The sequence below is a fragment of the Harpia harpyja genome, chromosome 10, assembly GCF_026419915.1.
Source record: "Harpia harpyja isolate bHarHar1 chromosome 10, bHarHar1 primary haplotype, whole genome shotgun sequence".
NCBI lineage: Eukaryota > Metazoa > Chordata > Aves > Accipitriformes > Accipitridae > Harpia > Harpia harpyja.
Window position 1 is genome coordinate 12,794,899 of NC_068949.1, and position 18,082 is coordinate 12,812,980.

Genomic DNA, 18,082 nt, shown 5'->3' on the forward strand with positions numbered 1-18,082 from the left:
AGATGTCCATCTTGCGCACAAAAAATGAGGAAAGGGACTGTTTTGAACATCTTTGATGTTGAAAGTGAGGAGGTTAACCTTGCTTTCAGCTTTCACTAGTATCAGATTCATAGCACCTGAATTAGGACCCTCATGTCCCTCAGTAATCTGTGGAAAGAAAGTGACACCTCCAGAAGCTGACTTGGGCACCTTCTTAGAGCAGTTCAGCCAACCTCTTTCCCTGCCTGTGGGCTGTTACTGACCTTCCTGAGGGACCTTGATTGAATGCCTGAAGTCACCCAGGATAAACTTGGGTCTGTCTGCCTGTGCCAGACCTTGCTCTTTTGTGTGCGTTGGTATTTGGCTTCCCGGTGTCCAAGCTGTGACAGCTCATACCTGTGTGGTCAAATCCTGTCCTCCCAGTAGGTATCTTATGGCTGTGCTGGCCTGAGAGGGAGCTTATCAGAATATTGTGATTTATGTCTATGAGTTTGTTGCTCAGTGTAACGGAAGTAAACACCTGTGCCGGAGGGCTCCTAAGTTCTGGTTGGCAAGGATGCTATTAAAACCACTATCAGCTGGCTGTATTTAAAAAAAACCAAACAAACAAAAACCTGGAAATTCCAGTTTGCACTTTCTGCAGAGTACGTGTGAGGAAACTGAATCTCTCTTACTAAATGGTATTTCATTCTGCAGTTCTTGAGACCTCATTAATAAAACTGTACCAAAAGGAGAAGGAATGCTATTTTTGCATTTAATTCTCACAGGTTTTCCATATTCACCTTTGGCTTCTATATATTATATGGCTTTAAAGGTGTCTTTCAAAAAATATCAAGTATATCCTTCCCTATTGCTAGAAAATCTAATTCATTTAGGGTTAGTATCTAGTTTATTGGCTAATTGTTATAACTGAAGTTACACAGCCATAATTTCTGATCATACTGGATGTATTCAAGGTAGGCTGAGTGCCCTGAAAGTTGATAAGCAATGGAAAATGTGAGTCAAACATGTGAGGCTATTTGCATTAATTTTGCAGGCAGACCTGAGATTATGAATGTACAGTGGCATTGACCTGTTGCCATTATTTACAACTTTCCTTTGTGATTTCTATCATTATCCATTATTTCACTGTATTTTTAATGAAAAAAGTGTGAAGAATCCTGAAGGACTTTGCTAACTGAATTAATTCATAGTATGTTGTGTATATCCAATATTTTTCTGTGCATGAAAAGTAAAAGAAAAAAATCTTACAAGAAACCTCTAACATTGGCACTGAAAATGCCAAATGTTTAGCCACAAATGTAGCCAATAACTGAGGTCAGCAGATAAAGACTACTACTATAGGTAATTGCCACTGCTTTGAAAACTGGGTTAGGGAGAACTTAATTCCCTAAGCTGGAATTTGGCCATGGCATCCCTTTACCTCTAAGTTTGCAAAAGGCAAGCTGGGGTCTTTGAAGACTATAAGGTGCTAAGGGGTGTTGTGCTTCATCCAAGCTCTTACTGATAATAAATAAGTGAAATATAACAGCATAAAAACATGGGGGAGCTTTTTGATGTAAATTTACACAGTTGTACAGATGTGTTAGCATTGGAACAGGCTGCCCAGGGAAGTGGTGGAGTCACCATCCCTGGACGTGTTTAAAAGACGTGTAGATGTGATGCTTAGGGATATGGTTTAGTGGTGGGCTTGGCATTGTTAGGTTAATGGTTGGACTCGATCTTAAAGGTCCTTTCCAACCTAAATGATTCTGTGATCCTATGATAAAGTGAGAGACATGTACTGTATTAATGTCCAGTGAGTTTTTAAGCGGTAATTGCACTTGCACAATCTTTTTGCAAATAAATACCAACTCCCAAATCTTGCTGATATTTGAAGGCTGTATGTATCATCCTAGTAGTCCCACCCTCTTTGTGTTTTAATCATTCTTTTACAGTCCAGCGATTTTCCTGGTATCAGAGTTAATATTCTCATAAAGTGTGTATTTACACGATGGGCTAAATTAAGCAGAAGGACACCACCAGGAGCAGCACATACACCAGCACTATTGTCACAAGAGGCAAAGCTGCTGTCCACCTCTTGCTTCTTTTGTAAGCTTTTAAGAAGTGATTTCTCAGCCTTATATGCATATGGTAAGATTAGATCAAAGTGCTAAAGTAGTTGATAACAAAAATAGAGATGCTAGTTATTTACATTCCACTTGTATCTCTACTAAAAATCCTAATAATAAGGACAAGAATAATGAATTTTCATTTGGGTCATACATACTGATTTGGTATTAGACATGTGGATGGTGCTTATTTAAGAGCACTCTCTTGCCACTAATTTTAGGAAATATGATTCATGTCAGTAATGACATGGTTTTCCATCCTGGAGCAGTGTTTCAGAGCTCCCAGGAGGGTTCATTTTAGTTTAATATTCATAGATGAACTAGCTCTTTTAGAAGAGCTATTCTTCTTTCTCTATTTACATTTCAAATAATTCCATGGAATTGTGCAGGAGCAAGAGAATTGTCTGCTGAATGCTGATGGATACAATGATATTAATAATAATATCATTAGCAGTGCTAAGGAAATAAATAGATCACAGAAGTTTGCATATGCCTTATTCTATAAAATACTGTAGCTGCATATTTTTCCTTCATTTACAATATATATATTGCTATTTTAATTTGAAAGGAGGATGCCTTCCCATCCAGTCTGTCCAATGGTATCTTCCATAACCCAAACACCATGTATCCCCTGGTGAAGGTTAGCATTATGCATCCACAGTGCAGGCTCATTTTACCAGACTAATATTTTACTAAGTGCTTGAGCTGAGCTTTTGTGGTAAGTACCTTCTTCTAGGGAGAAAGACATTTGCTCTGTTTATCAGAAATGATACTCTACATTATGGAGGGACTGTAGTTCCTCATTACAGCCCCAGGAATCCTGATCTACAATTCTTTGCCAATGAATGTATTGGCTCTGCTGCCCGTAGGGCTTTGTATGCAGGCAGGTAGGGGCAAGATTGCCTTAATTCTTTGGGTAGGAGAATAGCTTATTTTCATTTTTATTGTGGGTCTGGAGGAGGAGAGAGAAATAGTTTTATTCTTGGTTGTTCTTTGTTTTATGTTCAGGTGGCATTCCCAGTCAGTTTATGAGAGGAGCTTGTAAACCCATATTTCTTCTAATCTGCAGGCTTTGTAGTTCCACAAGATGGTGCTTACAACTCAAATCAAAATGGAAGTATTTCCCCTCCTCTTAAATTCTCTGCTGTTAAATCTCAAATGAAATCCAGTGTTACTGTGGAGAGCCCTTGCGTGCTGCAAACTACATGATATTTGTTAGACAGCATGAAAAATCCAACTGAACTTAAAGCAGAGGTACTAAAGTACATTAGTAAAGTACAGTTTCTGATGCATTCATTTGCCCTTTTGATTGTGTTTGTCACTTTAATTTAAACAGTCAAATAATTTATAATGCCTGGTAACTAAAAATGAGATTCCTTAATAAATTATGTGGGAGTTGGGTCAAATTTTGTATTTAGATTCGTAAGTGCCTTGCTCTAACTTTGAGCAGGACTAGTACATGTGCAAATCTAAGCAGTCTTTATTTATTAATGGGAAAAAAGACGTCTTTTACTTAGTGGTTATATTGCTTTGTGTCTCGGGAGCGTGTTACTTCTCTATTCCTCTTTACTAAAGCCAGTAAAATCCAGTTGATAAGGTCCATGGCTTCCTTTTGTTTTAAATTCAGGATCAACACTATTCTCTGCAGTTTTCAGCAGCTATCTGTCTGCATGTACAAATGTATAGGACTAGGGAATATGTTCATAGATATCTAACAAACACAAACTCTCTGTGTGTGTGTATGCACAGAGAATTGTTTGTCTAAACATAGAATTGAGTCTTTGAAAAGATCTGTTACATTTCCTACCATTACAAAAAACATAGGTAAGTTATTGGAGAGACGACTTTACTCAAAACAAAAATTGGATCAGTGATACATTTATAATGTATTTTAGATCTCTTTTAAAAACCACATTAAAGCCTTGGCTCATCTGAGATAGTCTCAGTATGATTTGAGCTTGTTAGCCACTGCCCTGGAGAGAATTGGGAAATGTAGAAAAACCATTGGACTCTGGGATTATTCACAGAAGGTATAGATACAGGATTGATGGTTTGTCCTGGCAGATCATGGGAGATAGTTACATTTTCAGTAAAATCTAGAATGCTATTTGGATGCAATAATCATATTGGAGAAGGCTCTGGGCTGCAATATAAAATACTGCGTACTAAAATTATGTTAAATACCAATGACTGCTGGGGTGGGGGACAATTAAGAAGTGCCATCTCTGTGTTATTCATGAAGTTTTAATTGTTCATGTTTTTCTCAGAAAATGAAAAAGTTTTATGGAAAAATAGGAAGCTCTTGTCTGTGAAACTATAATATACTTGCCAAAGGAAAATTTGAGATTGCTGGGACAACATCTTAAATGCTTGGTTTTATCTTCTGGTAGCATTTTAATTTATAAATTTCAAGGTTTGTTTTTTTTTTTATTCCAAGGAAAAAGAGTATTCTGTCTTATGCAATTTTAGCCATGTGTTGTCAGCAAAACTTGAACTCCCCAAACCAGAGAGCACACTCCTGCTCCTACCAATGAATGCAGCCAGGTCGCATACTCCATGGGGTTCCTGCCCCAATGTTGTTGGGACAGTGCTTGGGAGGGTCCCCATCTCCACAGGCATTGCAGGTGGTATGCAGGGTGCCACCCTTCCCTGTGATGGCTTGAATCCCCAGCACAGTGAGCCAGTGATGCTGCTTCCATGGGGCCCCAGCTCCTTTGGGTAATTTTGTATATGATTTTTATTTTACTAAGGCAAATAGATAACCAAGGGAAAATGACAACTTTTTTAATGATTGGGTTGTCAATTAAAGTTAAATAGGATTTTCATCAATCAGAAAAGGCATAACTGTATGTATTAGTGAGTTTTGAGATCTGTAAAATAAACAGACTTATAATGGAAGAAGATACTCAGTACCCTAAATATAGCAGCTGCTGCCTCCTCCATAATGCAGTGTGAACACTAGTTTGTCCTGCCAAGGGACTGCTTTTTCATGAAGCATCATGTCGGTAATACAGATATAAGAAATACTACTGCTATACAGTAATTTTAGAAGCCCTGTGAAAGCTGTTTAACATCAGATTAGAAATAGCAGTTCACAGAGAGAAAGGAAATGTGAGAGCTAGCTATAATAGTAGCTAGAGACTTGAAGGTTCTCCCAAGGAAAAGAAATGCAATGCTAACTAAGCAGGTTAGAAAAAAACAGAATATGGCCATGTGTGCTGTTGTAATGACTGCATTATTCATGCAGTCATTCCAAGGTGTATTTGTGCATCTGCTCAAAATATTTGGTGTGAAATCAGGTATCAGAAGCTTTATGAACCTATTTCACTGATGTAGCACAGATTACAACTATGCAAGCCAGGACAAAACCCAGTAATATTCTAACCTCATATAGTTTGAAATGCATTTTGAGAAGTATAGCATGACTACCAGATACAAAGTGTGATTCATATGAGTTAAGGCAGTGCAAAGAGAGGTACGTAGCTCCTTCGTAAAGACTTTTAATAGTTGTGACTCTTGTATTTTGCCTATAAAGATAGGAAAAGGCACCTTATATTTTCGAACAAGTTTCAGGAGAGCTCCTTTACTGTACAATAAAAATTCTCTTGTAGCTTAAAATAACAGCAGTATAACTGAAAAGTATTGCACTACAACCCAATATAATCCATTATCAAATTGCTATACATCTTGAAAGCTCAGCTCTATCTTTAGGAATTATGCATCCTACAGTTTCCCCCTTCTCTCCCATCCGTAACTCCTAGGGAGCCATATGAGCATTGATGCAGTCTCTGAAGCTGCCCTTTTCTCTTCCTTTGTAGTTCCAATGCAACTTCAGAAAGCATCTGTCTTAAATGTGGCCAGCATCTCATGTGTGTAATACACATAAAGGGACGCAAAATCAGTAGCAGCACTTCAGGGATGGCATTAATATTGAGCCAAGCTGCTAGCACTACAGTGAGAACTGAGAGACATTTTCATACATCTGTGCTGACAAATATAAGTCCTGTTTGGAATGCAGTTTGCACAACTGTCATCATCCCCCAGCAGCATGTCAAAAATTATCTTGATGAGATCATTTTTTATTCGTATTATGCATTTTCCTCTGTTTTGGGGAAATTCCTGCATAACCCCAATGCAGAAGAATGTTTTCCCCTTCTTGGTGTAATACATCTTGAGGTTATTACATCTAACACTTGAATGCTCTCTGTGTTCTTGGAAAGCACTATTCACAGCCTCAGCGCTGTTGCAATAACAAAGTTGAGACAATATGACTCTAGTGTTACTGCCCTACCTAAAATTTGAGGAGGAAAAAGTTGTGGAAGTTTCTTTTATTTGCTACCCAGACATTTCACCATGGAGTTAAATCTGAGAGAGAGTTTTGTACCTGATCAGAGCACTGACCTCTAAGAAGCTGGAAATTCAGTGAATTATATATATTGTTTTATAATTAGTCCACGCTTTGATTTTATGCCATTGAATAGCTGAGAGTGAAAGCTGAGTAAGAGAAATAATTTTAGATTTTGCTGTGACTGTGTTAAAAAGCGACAGTGCACTTAAGATTGTGTAGCTCATGGAGCTTTCTCCTTGATGTGCATTTTCTTTGAAAATAGTAGTGCCTTATGAAAGGAAGTTGATAGGGAACAGAGTTGATACTGTTGATACTGAACAGAGCACTTGCTGGAGATTAAAATTAGATTTTGGTTATTTTCCATGACAAAGGTTAGTATTTTAACTGGGAACAGCACCCTATAACTGTGAATGGTTACTGTATAGCAATCTTTTGACGACTGGTGACTAGTTTGTGTGTGTCCTAACAATAATACTGAGACTGGGGATAACTTTTGAGTGATGCTGAGATCAACCACAGTTAAGTCACTCCTTTTTCTTTGGGTTCATTGCAGTGTAATATCTTATTTTTACATCATTGTAATGATTATGAGATATTTTAAACTTGCACTTTTCCTTGAAAGTCCTTCCAAAATGTAACTTAGAAATTTTAGAGTGTTTTGAAATGGTAACTCTTAAAGGATGAAAGGTCCAGCAGTCCTGACAGTGCCTTGGAGAACAGCAGGCTGTAGTCTCATGTGAGCAACATGTTCTCCCATACAGCGTCTGTAAGCAGGGCTCAGATTGATTTTATGTGGCTGGGGGCTTGTTTTCAATGGCATCTTGTTTTAACCTCCTACTGACTCTGATGCTGAGTGCGGTTTGCCTGCAGAGGAGCTCTAATGCTCCTATGTGTCACAGAATTATTAGCAATAGGGTTGGGTGTGATATCAAGAACTCCTTTTGTCTACCTTCATCCATAATCGTCTTTGCTAATCTCTTCCTGCCAATTTCTTATTTTTATTCTATTTTTTTGTCCAGTGTTCTTAAACTCTGCATGCGTTGGAAATCCCACCACTTCATAGGCAAGCTATTCTCATGTTAGTTTTCTCATGCAAGTTTTATCTTGTGTCTGCACATGTTTTAACGGTGTAATAATTTGGCTGTAGTCTGGACACTGAGTGAGTAACAGGCTAACTGTTGTTTAAAAGCTTTGGTCATAAAATTGCTCCATTGAAATGTCTCCAGTGCATTTGGGAACAGTTTCAAAGGATTAGTTATAGTTAGTTGAGTGGTTCCATTTTTCTTTTATTGAATAATTCCCTGCACCATCTATAAATGAAGATTAGTAAGCCACTGTACACTAAATTATAGTTGTGCTAGGTTGTGCTTATTTCACAGGGCATTGGACACCCTTGTATGCCCTTGGTGAGTGGATACACTTGCATCTCTTTTAATTAAGCCTACTTCTGTTTTCATTTGAATTTTTCCCTTAGATGGTCCTTGAGGAATGAACAAAGTCAAGATGTATAATCAAATATTTTGTTAATAGTGGGGGGTTTTTTTGGCTAAGGTCTCATGGAGACAGTGAACTGTCAGGTGTGCTGGACAACTACTGCTTTTGCAGTACTGCTCTTGGAATGTATTACATGATAGAAATTCCTTCTTCTGTGCAGAAACCATGTCTGAGTATTTTGAAACCATCTGGCAGTTCTGTGGCTTCGTATCGCAGTTATGTTCAGAGTAAGCCTAAAAGACAACAGAGAGAGGGAGTGTTTGGAAAGGCTTATTTGCCAGCAGTCACATTTCTGGTGCTTAACTCAACTTTAGGATGAAATACTTTGCTGTCATCACCATGAATCTTAATGATTAATTCTTTGCTCCTGGCAATCCTGGAATATTGAAAATTGCTAGAAATAGGATCCAGACTGAGAGAGCGCCAACATTTTGTCACATGGATACCACATACAAATGGACAGTATACTCTATGTAACATTCCTCTGATACTTTCAACTATTTTTTTGTGTATTCTTAAAAAACTGAAAAAGTTATTTCTGTTAATTATTTTCCTGTGCTGTGGTGCAATAATAAGTTTAGCATGTGATTTTTATTTCCCTATCTATGTGTTTACATACCTACACACCTATGGAGACCATCAACAGCCACTGATTTCGCTAGCCTGCTAGTATTATTTTCTGTTAACAAATAGTTCCCTATTTAGTGAAAAGGCTGAGCTCTACTGTTCAGATACAAGGAATCTCTACTTTCTGGTATCCTATATTCTGGTGAGGTATGTCAAAGAAGGAGTAAGGCAGTTGCTGTTTTCAATTTGTACAAAATCCCAATTTTCAGCATGACTTTGAACAAGATGCATGGCATGCAACAATCCATCTGATTAATCAGCAGAGAATTTGCAAACATCAGCAATGCTTCAAGATGATATAGGAAGATCTGATACCGTGTCTCCTTGTGCTTTCCGTGTATAGTTCTTTGCCCTTGGTCTTCCCCTCATCTCCATGAGAGTTCATGTGAGGTCTGTAGTTTGACTAAACATAGGGCTGACTGAAGTCTCTGGCTTTTGGTTTTTCCCTTCCTAATTGGCTTTTACTAGTTATTTTTCAAGGGTGATAGTGTCAAGTCAATTTGCTCAGGAGTCGAACATGTGATTTTCATCACGACACTTATGTAAACACTTCTTCCAGCTTGCAGCTTTATTACCTCAGTATTTTCCAAAGGTGCTGTCCATAGCATATCAATGACATGGGTGTCTTCTAGATGATCAGTGGGAGAGAAGGAAATCTTAATAAAACCAAGGACTTTCAGTTGGCTTAACTAAAGCTGCTTTTCTTGGTGCTTACAGAATGGTATAATGAAACTATGATTTGAAGACTGTGGAGTGGTCTTGACAGTAAGAAGTTGTCTTGATAAGTATTACCTTAACCTCCATTTTCACACAGCAGCTGATTATGGGGCTTCTGTGATATTGTGGCAGTGGTTTTGCAAAATTACCTTTCTCTAGGATACAGGTGGAAGATGCACCTTTTCCATGTAAAGGCAATATACTGAAGGAGGAAGAGAAATTGCTGAAGTCTCAGTGGTGGAAGCCTTGAATGATATATGGTCCATTTTGGACAAGAAGTTTGGGGTTATCTAACAGTCTGTATTCCACTTGGTTGCAGTTGTTCCTGTTCCTAGGGGACGGGGTTATTCTGGGGAAGAATGCTGATATTTTTGCCCCAGGGTCGCTGGAAGTTAAGGGAGCTTTAGAACTTGGGCGTGAAAACCACAGCTAATGGATGAAAATGAAACAAGTGCTCTTTCAGAAAGGTGGTTAGCATGGCAGACTGGAAATATGTAATCTACTCTGATAGCTTAAGGGAACAATACAGGGTTAAAAAATGGAATTTGAAGTGGTTTTGTAGATAGCAGTTCAGATGCTTTGAGCATACCGCTCATACCATACATGTATCATTTATTTTAGTCTGTTACCCTGAGAGCCCCTTGCCCTGCTATTGAAAGCAGTATATACTGGGAAGGCAAAGTGCTGACGATGAGGTAACAGGAGCTGTTACGGATCTTGACAGAGTAAACACTGCAGTGCTTCAGTCTGTGTCTTTCATGGGCATTTTGAATAGCTGTAATGTGCTGAATTTCACAGGTCACAGCAGGGCTGGCTTCAAGGCATGCTGTTTCGAAGTTCTTGGAGACCTCTGAAAAATTACTGCAGGCTATCCTTTAAAAGTGATTGCATTTCAGTCTTTGAGGTTTGATCCTAGCTGCTGCTGAGGAAGAATAGGATGAGACTATGGGCTTCCTGTTCACTCATTTGGAAAGCCTTTAAAGAGAAATTTTAAGTATCTTGTAGCAGAAGTTACAGGATTTCATTTTTTTAGTTCTGCAGAGCTTTAGATTATTTGGTGTGATGGCAGGTGAATATCCTTGTCAAAGTTAACAAGAAAAGAAAATAGAGGATTTACAGATTTTGTAGATACTTTCTATTCTAGAGCAATAGATTACACAGGAGCATAAAACAGATTTTCTGGGGAAAAAAAGTGTGTGTATCTTTATCTTGCTGTGAGACTTCAACTTAATTAATGTTTGGAGTATTGTTTTCCTATCCTTATTTTATAAGTATATTTAAATTTTATATTATTGAAAGAGAATGTATGCTTCTAACTACAGATTTCTAATTCTGTGGATGTTTTAGCAGATGATCTGAGCTGGCAGCATTTGAATGGTAGTGTATCAAACATAATATTTTCACGATGGATGGTGGTTGAACAGGCAGATTAAAAAAAAAAGTCATACATAAATTATGCTGATCATTTTGGCATTTTATAACTAGGAAAGAATTTTTACCCTGTGGCTGTATATTCTCAGTGTCCACAATTTTAACAATTAAAATATAAATGAGTAAATGTACATTTTCTCTTGGTAGTAGCTTTGTAAAAGCCTGGTAGCTATCTATAGCGGTTAAGTGTAATGTGTTTGAGATGGGGTCTCTTAGATGGAAAGAACAGTGAGTCTCTGCCTGATGAGCTTCACTACGCCTCTCTTGCTGTATGCAATGTGCATCTTTTTCTGGCTTCACATATGAACCTAAGGCCTGTGGGTCTCAGGGAACTGCTTTGTGAGTATCTTGTTGCTGTATGTAGCCTTTGCAATGTCTGCACTTGAAATGCTATTTAAAAAACTCAGTTGGGGCACACATTAGCCATTATTTTAATGACTAGAACAGAATTTTAGATAATTGTATTAAATATCTCAGATACTACCACTGGTTTCTGTGATACAAGTTTCTAAAACTGAGGACCCTTCGTAGGTGTGAGTTGCATAAGCACACATCTGTACTGATGCCATTTGTCAACCATTTGCTCTCTGAAAAGGGTGCCTGAAATACCACAGAGCTATAAATCCCCTGCTCTGGTGGGCTTCAGCTGACTCTTCAGCTTTCCAAACTGTCTGAAATGTCATCTACTGCAGTTTCAGAAAGAAGAAAAAAAAAAAAAAATTCTATTTCTTCTTGCAAAATCTGGCTCAGTAACTCCAGATTATGGTTTAAACTATTTCAGCTTGTCTTTCCCATTCTTGGGAATATATTTATATTGTCTGTATCTCATGTCAAACCATGTTTTTCTTTCTGCTGAATTCTGCCATGTGTTGCTTTGTTTGCAAGTTGCTTCCAAGCCAGTAATCATAAGCACTCCATCTGGTCGGGGAGCAGAGTAGTGATAATGTAAAAGGACATTTCCACTATTCTGTTTAAAAGAATCCTCCATCTGTACTAAATCTGCCATTTTAATGACATTGTAAAGGGGGTTTGTTGGGTTTTTTCTTTTTCAAAGAGGGGAGGAGACCGATTGTTGAGATTTTTTTTTTTTCCTTGCATATCTACTTATTACATGATTGTATCCAAGACTGCCTCTTTCCCAAGCTAAGAATGACTATAGGAATTTGCAGTTCATATAATTCAGGATGCAAAGTAACAAAAGGATCCTAAAAATTTTACCCAAAGTCTATAGCAAATTGATTTTGCCATTAGTATTGAGCCTTTCTTTTATTACCCTTTGTTAATAGCATGCATGTGAGAAATCATCCTGAATGCTCTAGAACTGATCCACAAGGTTAAAAAAATAGTGTCACTATGATTTATGATGTGAGCTTTCAGTAATCAGAGCTAAATTGATGGATGTGAATGTGCTGAGATTTGGTGCTGGCAGATTTTAATTTTTCTTTGTGCTTTTCTTTTGTAATTCTGATCATTGCTCTCTTAAAATTAATGGGGAGAGTATTAGACAACTTCTCTTGTGGTAATGTCACAACTTAAACCAGGACAATTTGGTGAAGGTTAATAGGCAACGGTCTGGCTCAATCATCCACTGGTCTCATCATACTAATGTGAACTCGAAAAGCCAAGAACCAGTGACTGGAAAAGCAAAGTAGCTCTACCAGAATAAATGAGCAGGTAGTGGGTAGGGGAGAGTGGTCTCAGAGGAGCTCCTGGAGGGAGCAGGCTGTCACCCAGACCATGCTGGCACTGTCCACAGGACCTGGACTGCCTAGGGAACAAGGGGCACAGCCCGCCGGTAAAAGACACATGCAGAGGCTGCGTTGAATCCTTTTCTCTAAAAGCGTTGTTCCTCCTTTCCAAACAAGCAGTACTTCAGCTTTAGGAGAGCTGTCAAATTGTCAGTTCTGTGTCACCAATCACTACCCCCCAACAGGAGGCTGCAGTTCAGTGGCACCCAGTGGTGTGGGGACACCACCCCACAATGGGCTCGGTCTTCTGGATGGACTCTTGTGAGTTTTCATAAAACTACCCAATTTAATCCTTTTATCTACAAAAAGAACTATTCAGCAAGTTTTAAATTTCATGTGATTCCCTTGGATCCCATTACAGGAATCATCATATTTCCTTTCTCCTTGTTCTCAAGCACCTTTTCAAAGGCAGAAGAAGGGTATTTAGGCACCTAGTTCTTATTCAGGGCCAACCCCTCTTCAGTTTAAAAGAAAAATTCAGTCACTGGATAGTAACCCTGTGATCTTGGATTTCTAGAACTGGGATGTTTCCTTTTATTGTTTTGAAATGATAGTTCTCAGTCCTCAAAACAAATAGTAACACTGAATCAAAATTCAGCTTTAGAAGTTGAATATTTCAGGATACTACATGTTGTTGTGGCAGCCTGCAATAATGACATTGCTGAGGTAGCTGTGGTGCAGATGATTGAAATCTCTGCTACAGGGAGCTCTGCACAGATGTGTCAGGGAGGTAAATTCATTTAAACTGACTTGGTTATCGTCTTGTATTTAAATTGAGGTGGAAGGCTCCTCCACCCCTGCAGACAGCTGTTAGCTTCTCTCTATTTAGTCAGAGGCAGAAGTCTGTCTTAGTCATAGATACTACAATGCCATAAGCAAAAATGTGCAGAAGCAGAAAGTAGTTGTTAATAGAGTGCATCGTCAGTGACATTAATGAAGTAATTTCAAGCTAGATCCCCTGAGTGAGTGGCATACGTTATTTATTTAGTGATACACTGGGGCCTCAAATTTTGCACCTTCTGAAAGATTTTACATAGATAATCAGCAACAAGTTCTGCATTATTAGCCCGAGAGCATGGAGCTACTACCTGGTGGCTGGGCTCTGGTCGATGAAAACATGGAGAACTATTTCTTGAGAATTTCAAATGATCCTTATAATATTTTACATGTAGATAATTTCCTTTCATAGACAAAGGAGACATTGGGCATATCTTGTCTGAGAAAAATATTAAACCTTGATTATTTTTTTTTCCCCTCATCTTACCCTTTGTTGTTCTTCTGTGCCAGTGAATATCTGTGTGCAGCTCACATGTGTGAGGTGAGATGTGTAACAGGCAAGCACAGTGCATGCTGTGCAGGTGCTTGTGGTGTATCAAAGAGATTTCAATATTCCCTTTCTCAGAAGATGGACATTCTTTAAAACCAGTCCTAATGTAAGTAGGGAAGCATGAAGAAAATTCCTGCTTCTGGCAATAGCTTCCATTGAAAAGGAAAAGATCTGCTTTACTGAAATCATGAAGCTCTCTCTGGGCTTCCCTCTGAAGCAAAGTGATTTTGCTCTTGGTACTGCTTTTAATCTCTCTAGTTTAAGAACTTGAAGTATATAGAGTGCAGCCTTTTAGTTCAGGAAAATAGCCTCTAGAACCAACGACACCAATCTATCATAATTAGTCATCAGAAAATCTGAATAAATATAAAATTACCATGGAGTAGGAGGCAGGCATATGTGGTATTCAAAACACACAGAGTGTAAAATGATGTTATTGTTGCCTTTAGAAATAGTTCAAAGTAGTCTGCATTAGAAAGAGCTGATAAGCAGAATGACAAAAGCTTGTTTCATGAGTGATTCCAAGCAGCAGTGGTTTTCTGATCAGCTGATACTGCAGCTATTTTGGGTATTCCACAGATCATGATTACATACACGGGGAATGATTGGAGGCAGCAAATATGGTAAGTGAGCCAGGAATCCTGGGACACGCTCTGTTACTAACTTAATAGTCTTACAATCACTTGTCCTTTGCCATTTAAATAGCCAAGGGAAGTCTAACAAGTGACTGTGCTTAGTTCCCTTTTTTTTTTTTTAAAAAAAAAAGAAAGAAAATCACTTCCTGGGGCCGCTATTTTTAGTAATGATGCAGTGTCCAAAGTGTTAACTAATTGAGTCATCAGGTTTCATAACTGGCCACAGAAAATGGCAGTGGAAGAGGGAGAATGCTTTCCAGAACAAGTAAGCATTTGTGGATTCTGAAATGAGTGAAATCTGCATATCGAGTTTCTTGTATTAGTGTTTTAAGTCTTTGATTGTACGAGACAAAGCTGGATGTAGGAAGAGGTACGTTTTGGCTTGTTTGGTGTATTCTGTGTTCTGACGGTAAGATTGTGGTATAGGCTGAGGCGGCAGTCAAATGGTATATGGAATTATTTGTTCTCTCTCTCCTTAGCAATGGCTACATTCTGTTCAGGACACTCTGTAGAAGACGCTGATTAAAATTGCAGAAACATTTTGTAATGTTTTGTTCTTTGATCAGGGCCTTCAGTAACCTAGATACACGTAACAATTTTGTTCACTAAAATATTTTAGCAAATCTTGCACATTTTGAAAAAAGTTAACTGAAATCTATGCTTTTAAGGTGTATTTATCAAATAACACACCTCTTCTACCGACAATCCATAGGTCAATTAAACTTAAAAAGGAGCCTGCTGTTGTAGTATGCTAGTAGTGACCCGTAAGGAGGCACACGTATCGGTCTTACTCTCAGGGATAGTCGCAGTGACCTCCAGGGTGCTCCCTGTGTGATTTAAAAATTCCTCAAGTGAGTAAGCTGCTGTGAAATGACATCCCTGTACTCTGTGAACTAGGCTCTGAGGTTCTTCAATAGCTAGAGTTAACAACATCAGTTAAAAAACACAGTTAAAACAATTGTTCTCCAGGCTGCTTTACTGCAGAATTAAAATACTGGGTTCCCAGGAAAGTGTGGTATCATGTTATTAATATTGATGAGTGCCAAGCTTTGTGGAAGTGTCAGTTGATGGCAGTATTTTTTTTAGAGATATTACTGATGGTAGCACCCAGCAGTTTACTAGCTAATTTCCATGTCAGCAATAGCTTTGTGCTCTGAAAAAATACTGCAGTGAGTTCCCTTAAATGTGTATGATGTTGTTTACTTGCTGTCAACACAGGACTGGGTGGTTGTTCCCTGTTAAAAAACATTTTTGAAACTCTGGTTGTTTTCTGATGGTGCTGTTCTTGTTCATAAATTCATTTCCGCCAGTAATTTCAAAACCATGAAAACATTTATTTGGGGCATTTTCTTTGTGAAGCAATTTCTTGTAGGAGAAGGTTTTGTTAGGTTGAGATGTTTTATGGTACTTGATTAAACTCTTTTTTCAGTCCTGAGAATATTATTTACTCTCTTCTGGTTTTTTTAGCACAATAATATCAGTCTTCAAGGTGATAAACATCTTTGCTGATACTTTATATGAGCCCCAGTATTACAGAACTTGATGCAGTCCTGCTAGTTTCTGTGTGCAACAGTTTGGGGAGTAGAGCGAACTGAAAATCTTGCTGCCCTCGAGCCGTGGCATTGGCAATGTGCTGGTCTGCGGTATGCTCTGCCCCTGTGTGGTATTTACGGAATGGTATTTACTCTTGCTTTACAGGGTTTTGTTAGAAGTTGCATAGAAACTGGTCTTTCTGTTAGCATATACATTGTTTATTGAAGGTGTAATAGCTATTTTAAATAGACTTGAGCGATGGGGAAGGGGTACAGTATATATTTGTTTTATAAGTTTTTTTCCTGCTGATGTTGTTTACAGTAAATTCTGTTTTCATTCCATGCATATTTAAATCTCCTATAGGTTGCTATGCACATTTTAGGTGTAAGGGAGAGACAAGCTCTACTTCACTGCGTGTTTATTCTGTAGATTTGCTATTCAGGAGTGATACTTTAATCAACATTTCATTGTAATGGTTTATTCTGTCATCGAATGCTAGGGGAGGTTACTGTATAGGGCTGGTAGATAGTATTGTTGGCCATAGCTTATTTCTGTAAGTATGTAATAAACTGATCTTCACTGTAATAGTTAAGCTAAAAACTAATTCTAAACCTGTGTTTATTAAAATAGTAAAGGTAAAGTCTTTTAGCCCAGTTTGGAAAGTGTTAATTCATTAGTGAAATAGCATTATTTTCTTCGATTAAACAATGATGTGTTTTCCAAACATACTTCATTCTGCTGCTAAGAAACAGTAGTAATTTTCAGATGAAAATAAACTATGAAGTCTGGTTAAGGTGAAGTAAAATGTTCAAATAGTTCTGTTGTTTTTATTTTTGTCAAAAAATTAGAAGTCCCTCCCAAGATGTTTAGATCATCACGGTGGTTCTACAGAATTCCAACTCTCTAGTGCACAGTGGCTTTGAAAGCCAGAAAAATACTAGTTCTGTACTGTAACTGAAAAGTGACTGTGTGAAAATGGCACCATGTAATCTGCAGTGATTTATCTATATATTTGGTATTTTTTTCTCACTTTAAGAATAAAACTGAGCTATGTTGTGTTTTCTTTCCCCCTCTGTTCAGCTCAAAGACTCCATACAGCTAAGATTGTTCTCACTGTTACTGTTTTCATCCTGTTTGTACCTGTAAATCGTGGTCCTAGCCTTGCCCCAGTGGTGTTTTAGACTCCTCCTTTTGTTTCAAAATAGAATCTTGTATTTAGAGTCAGAACGTGATTCTAGTTTAAAACTCTTGATAACAATTGCAGGGCTCTGATTTGTAGTTTTTGCTCACAGATTATGGTACTTGGGCTGGGAAAAGCAATTTTCCCATTGGAATATGAGCTAATCCTCAAACCTGGGACATGTGGAATGAGGGACAAAACATTTGTAAACTATTTTACATTTGCTGCGTACACCATTGAATACATTTCATCCAGACAGCCCCAACAAATGCTATCACGGAACTTTCCAAGCCATTGCACAAATTTGCAATGGTGAATGTCAGTGTTTAATCATGGAGGAGGAGGAGAAAGGTCTGGGAGATGTGGAGGCTGGTGCCTCTCCGGTGTCCAGCCCCACTGCTCTGTGCAGGCCACACAGCGCTGTTGGCCACGTCATATGGCATCACGTCTGGGAGAAAGCAGACAAGCTTTCATCAATGTTTCTAACACTAACAAACAGCAGTGTGCATAACACCTGCTCTGTTTTGCTCTGCCTTGCCTTTGTGGTTTATAGTAACGTGGTGCATTACAGAATGGATCTGGAGTTACTGGGTCATACCTATGACAGCAGAATCAAATGGAAAACGAGATACACCAGGTTACAGTCAGCAGGGAAATTCAGCTCTTGTAGAAGAACATGGCCAAGCTCAGATTATTCACTGATGGTATTCTCCAGTAGGTCTCCTACATCTCCAGACCAAGATTAAAATTGTCTCCTGGTAGGTTGCTCAGCTCATGCGTTTGAGAACTGTTAACTCTGCTGTGTGAAATTGCCCTCATGAGTTTGGGAAGTGCTAGCTAGGTTTTTTTTTTCCTCCTGAGCAACCAAAACTACCTCAGCCAGTCTTTGGCTCTCAGGTGATGTTTGAATCCTTTGGTTTATTGGTTCCGTCAATTCTTTCTCATTGTACCA

At 38.4% G+C, this 18,082-nt stretch overlaps 1 protein-coding gene across 24 annotated transcripts in view; it reads left to right on the plus strand.

The window, feature by feature from the left end:
* ANK3 (ankyrin 3) overlaps nucleotides 1-18,082 on the plus strand; it is a 388,642-nt gene that overhangs the window by 208,519 nt on the left and 162,041 nt on the right. Inside the window, exon 1 of one of the 24 annotated variants that reach the window (XM_052800058.1) lies at nucleotides 14,575-14,682. The exons of the other annotated variants lie outside the window; for them this stretch is intronic. Within the exon in view, the coding sequence (XP_052656018.1) occupies nucleotides 14,647-14,682 (36 nt within the window). The 5' untranslated portion in view covers nucleotides 14,575-14,646. Of the gene's footprint in view, nucleotides 1-14,574; nucleotides 14,683-18,082 lie in introns of those variants that run through there. 24 annotated transcript variants of the gene reach the window in all.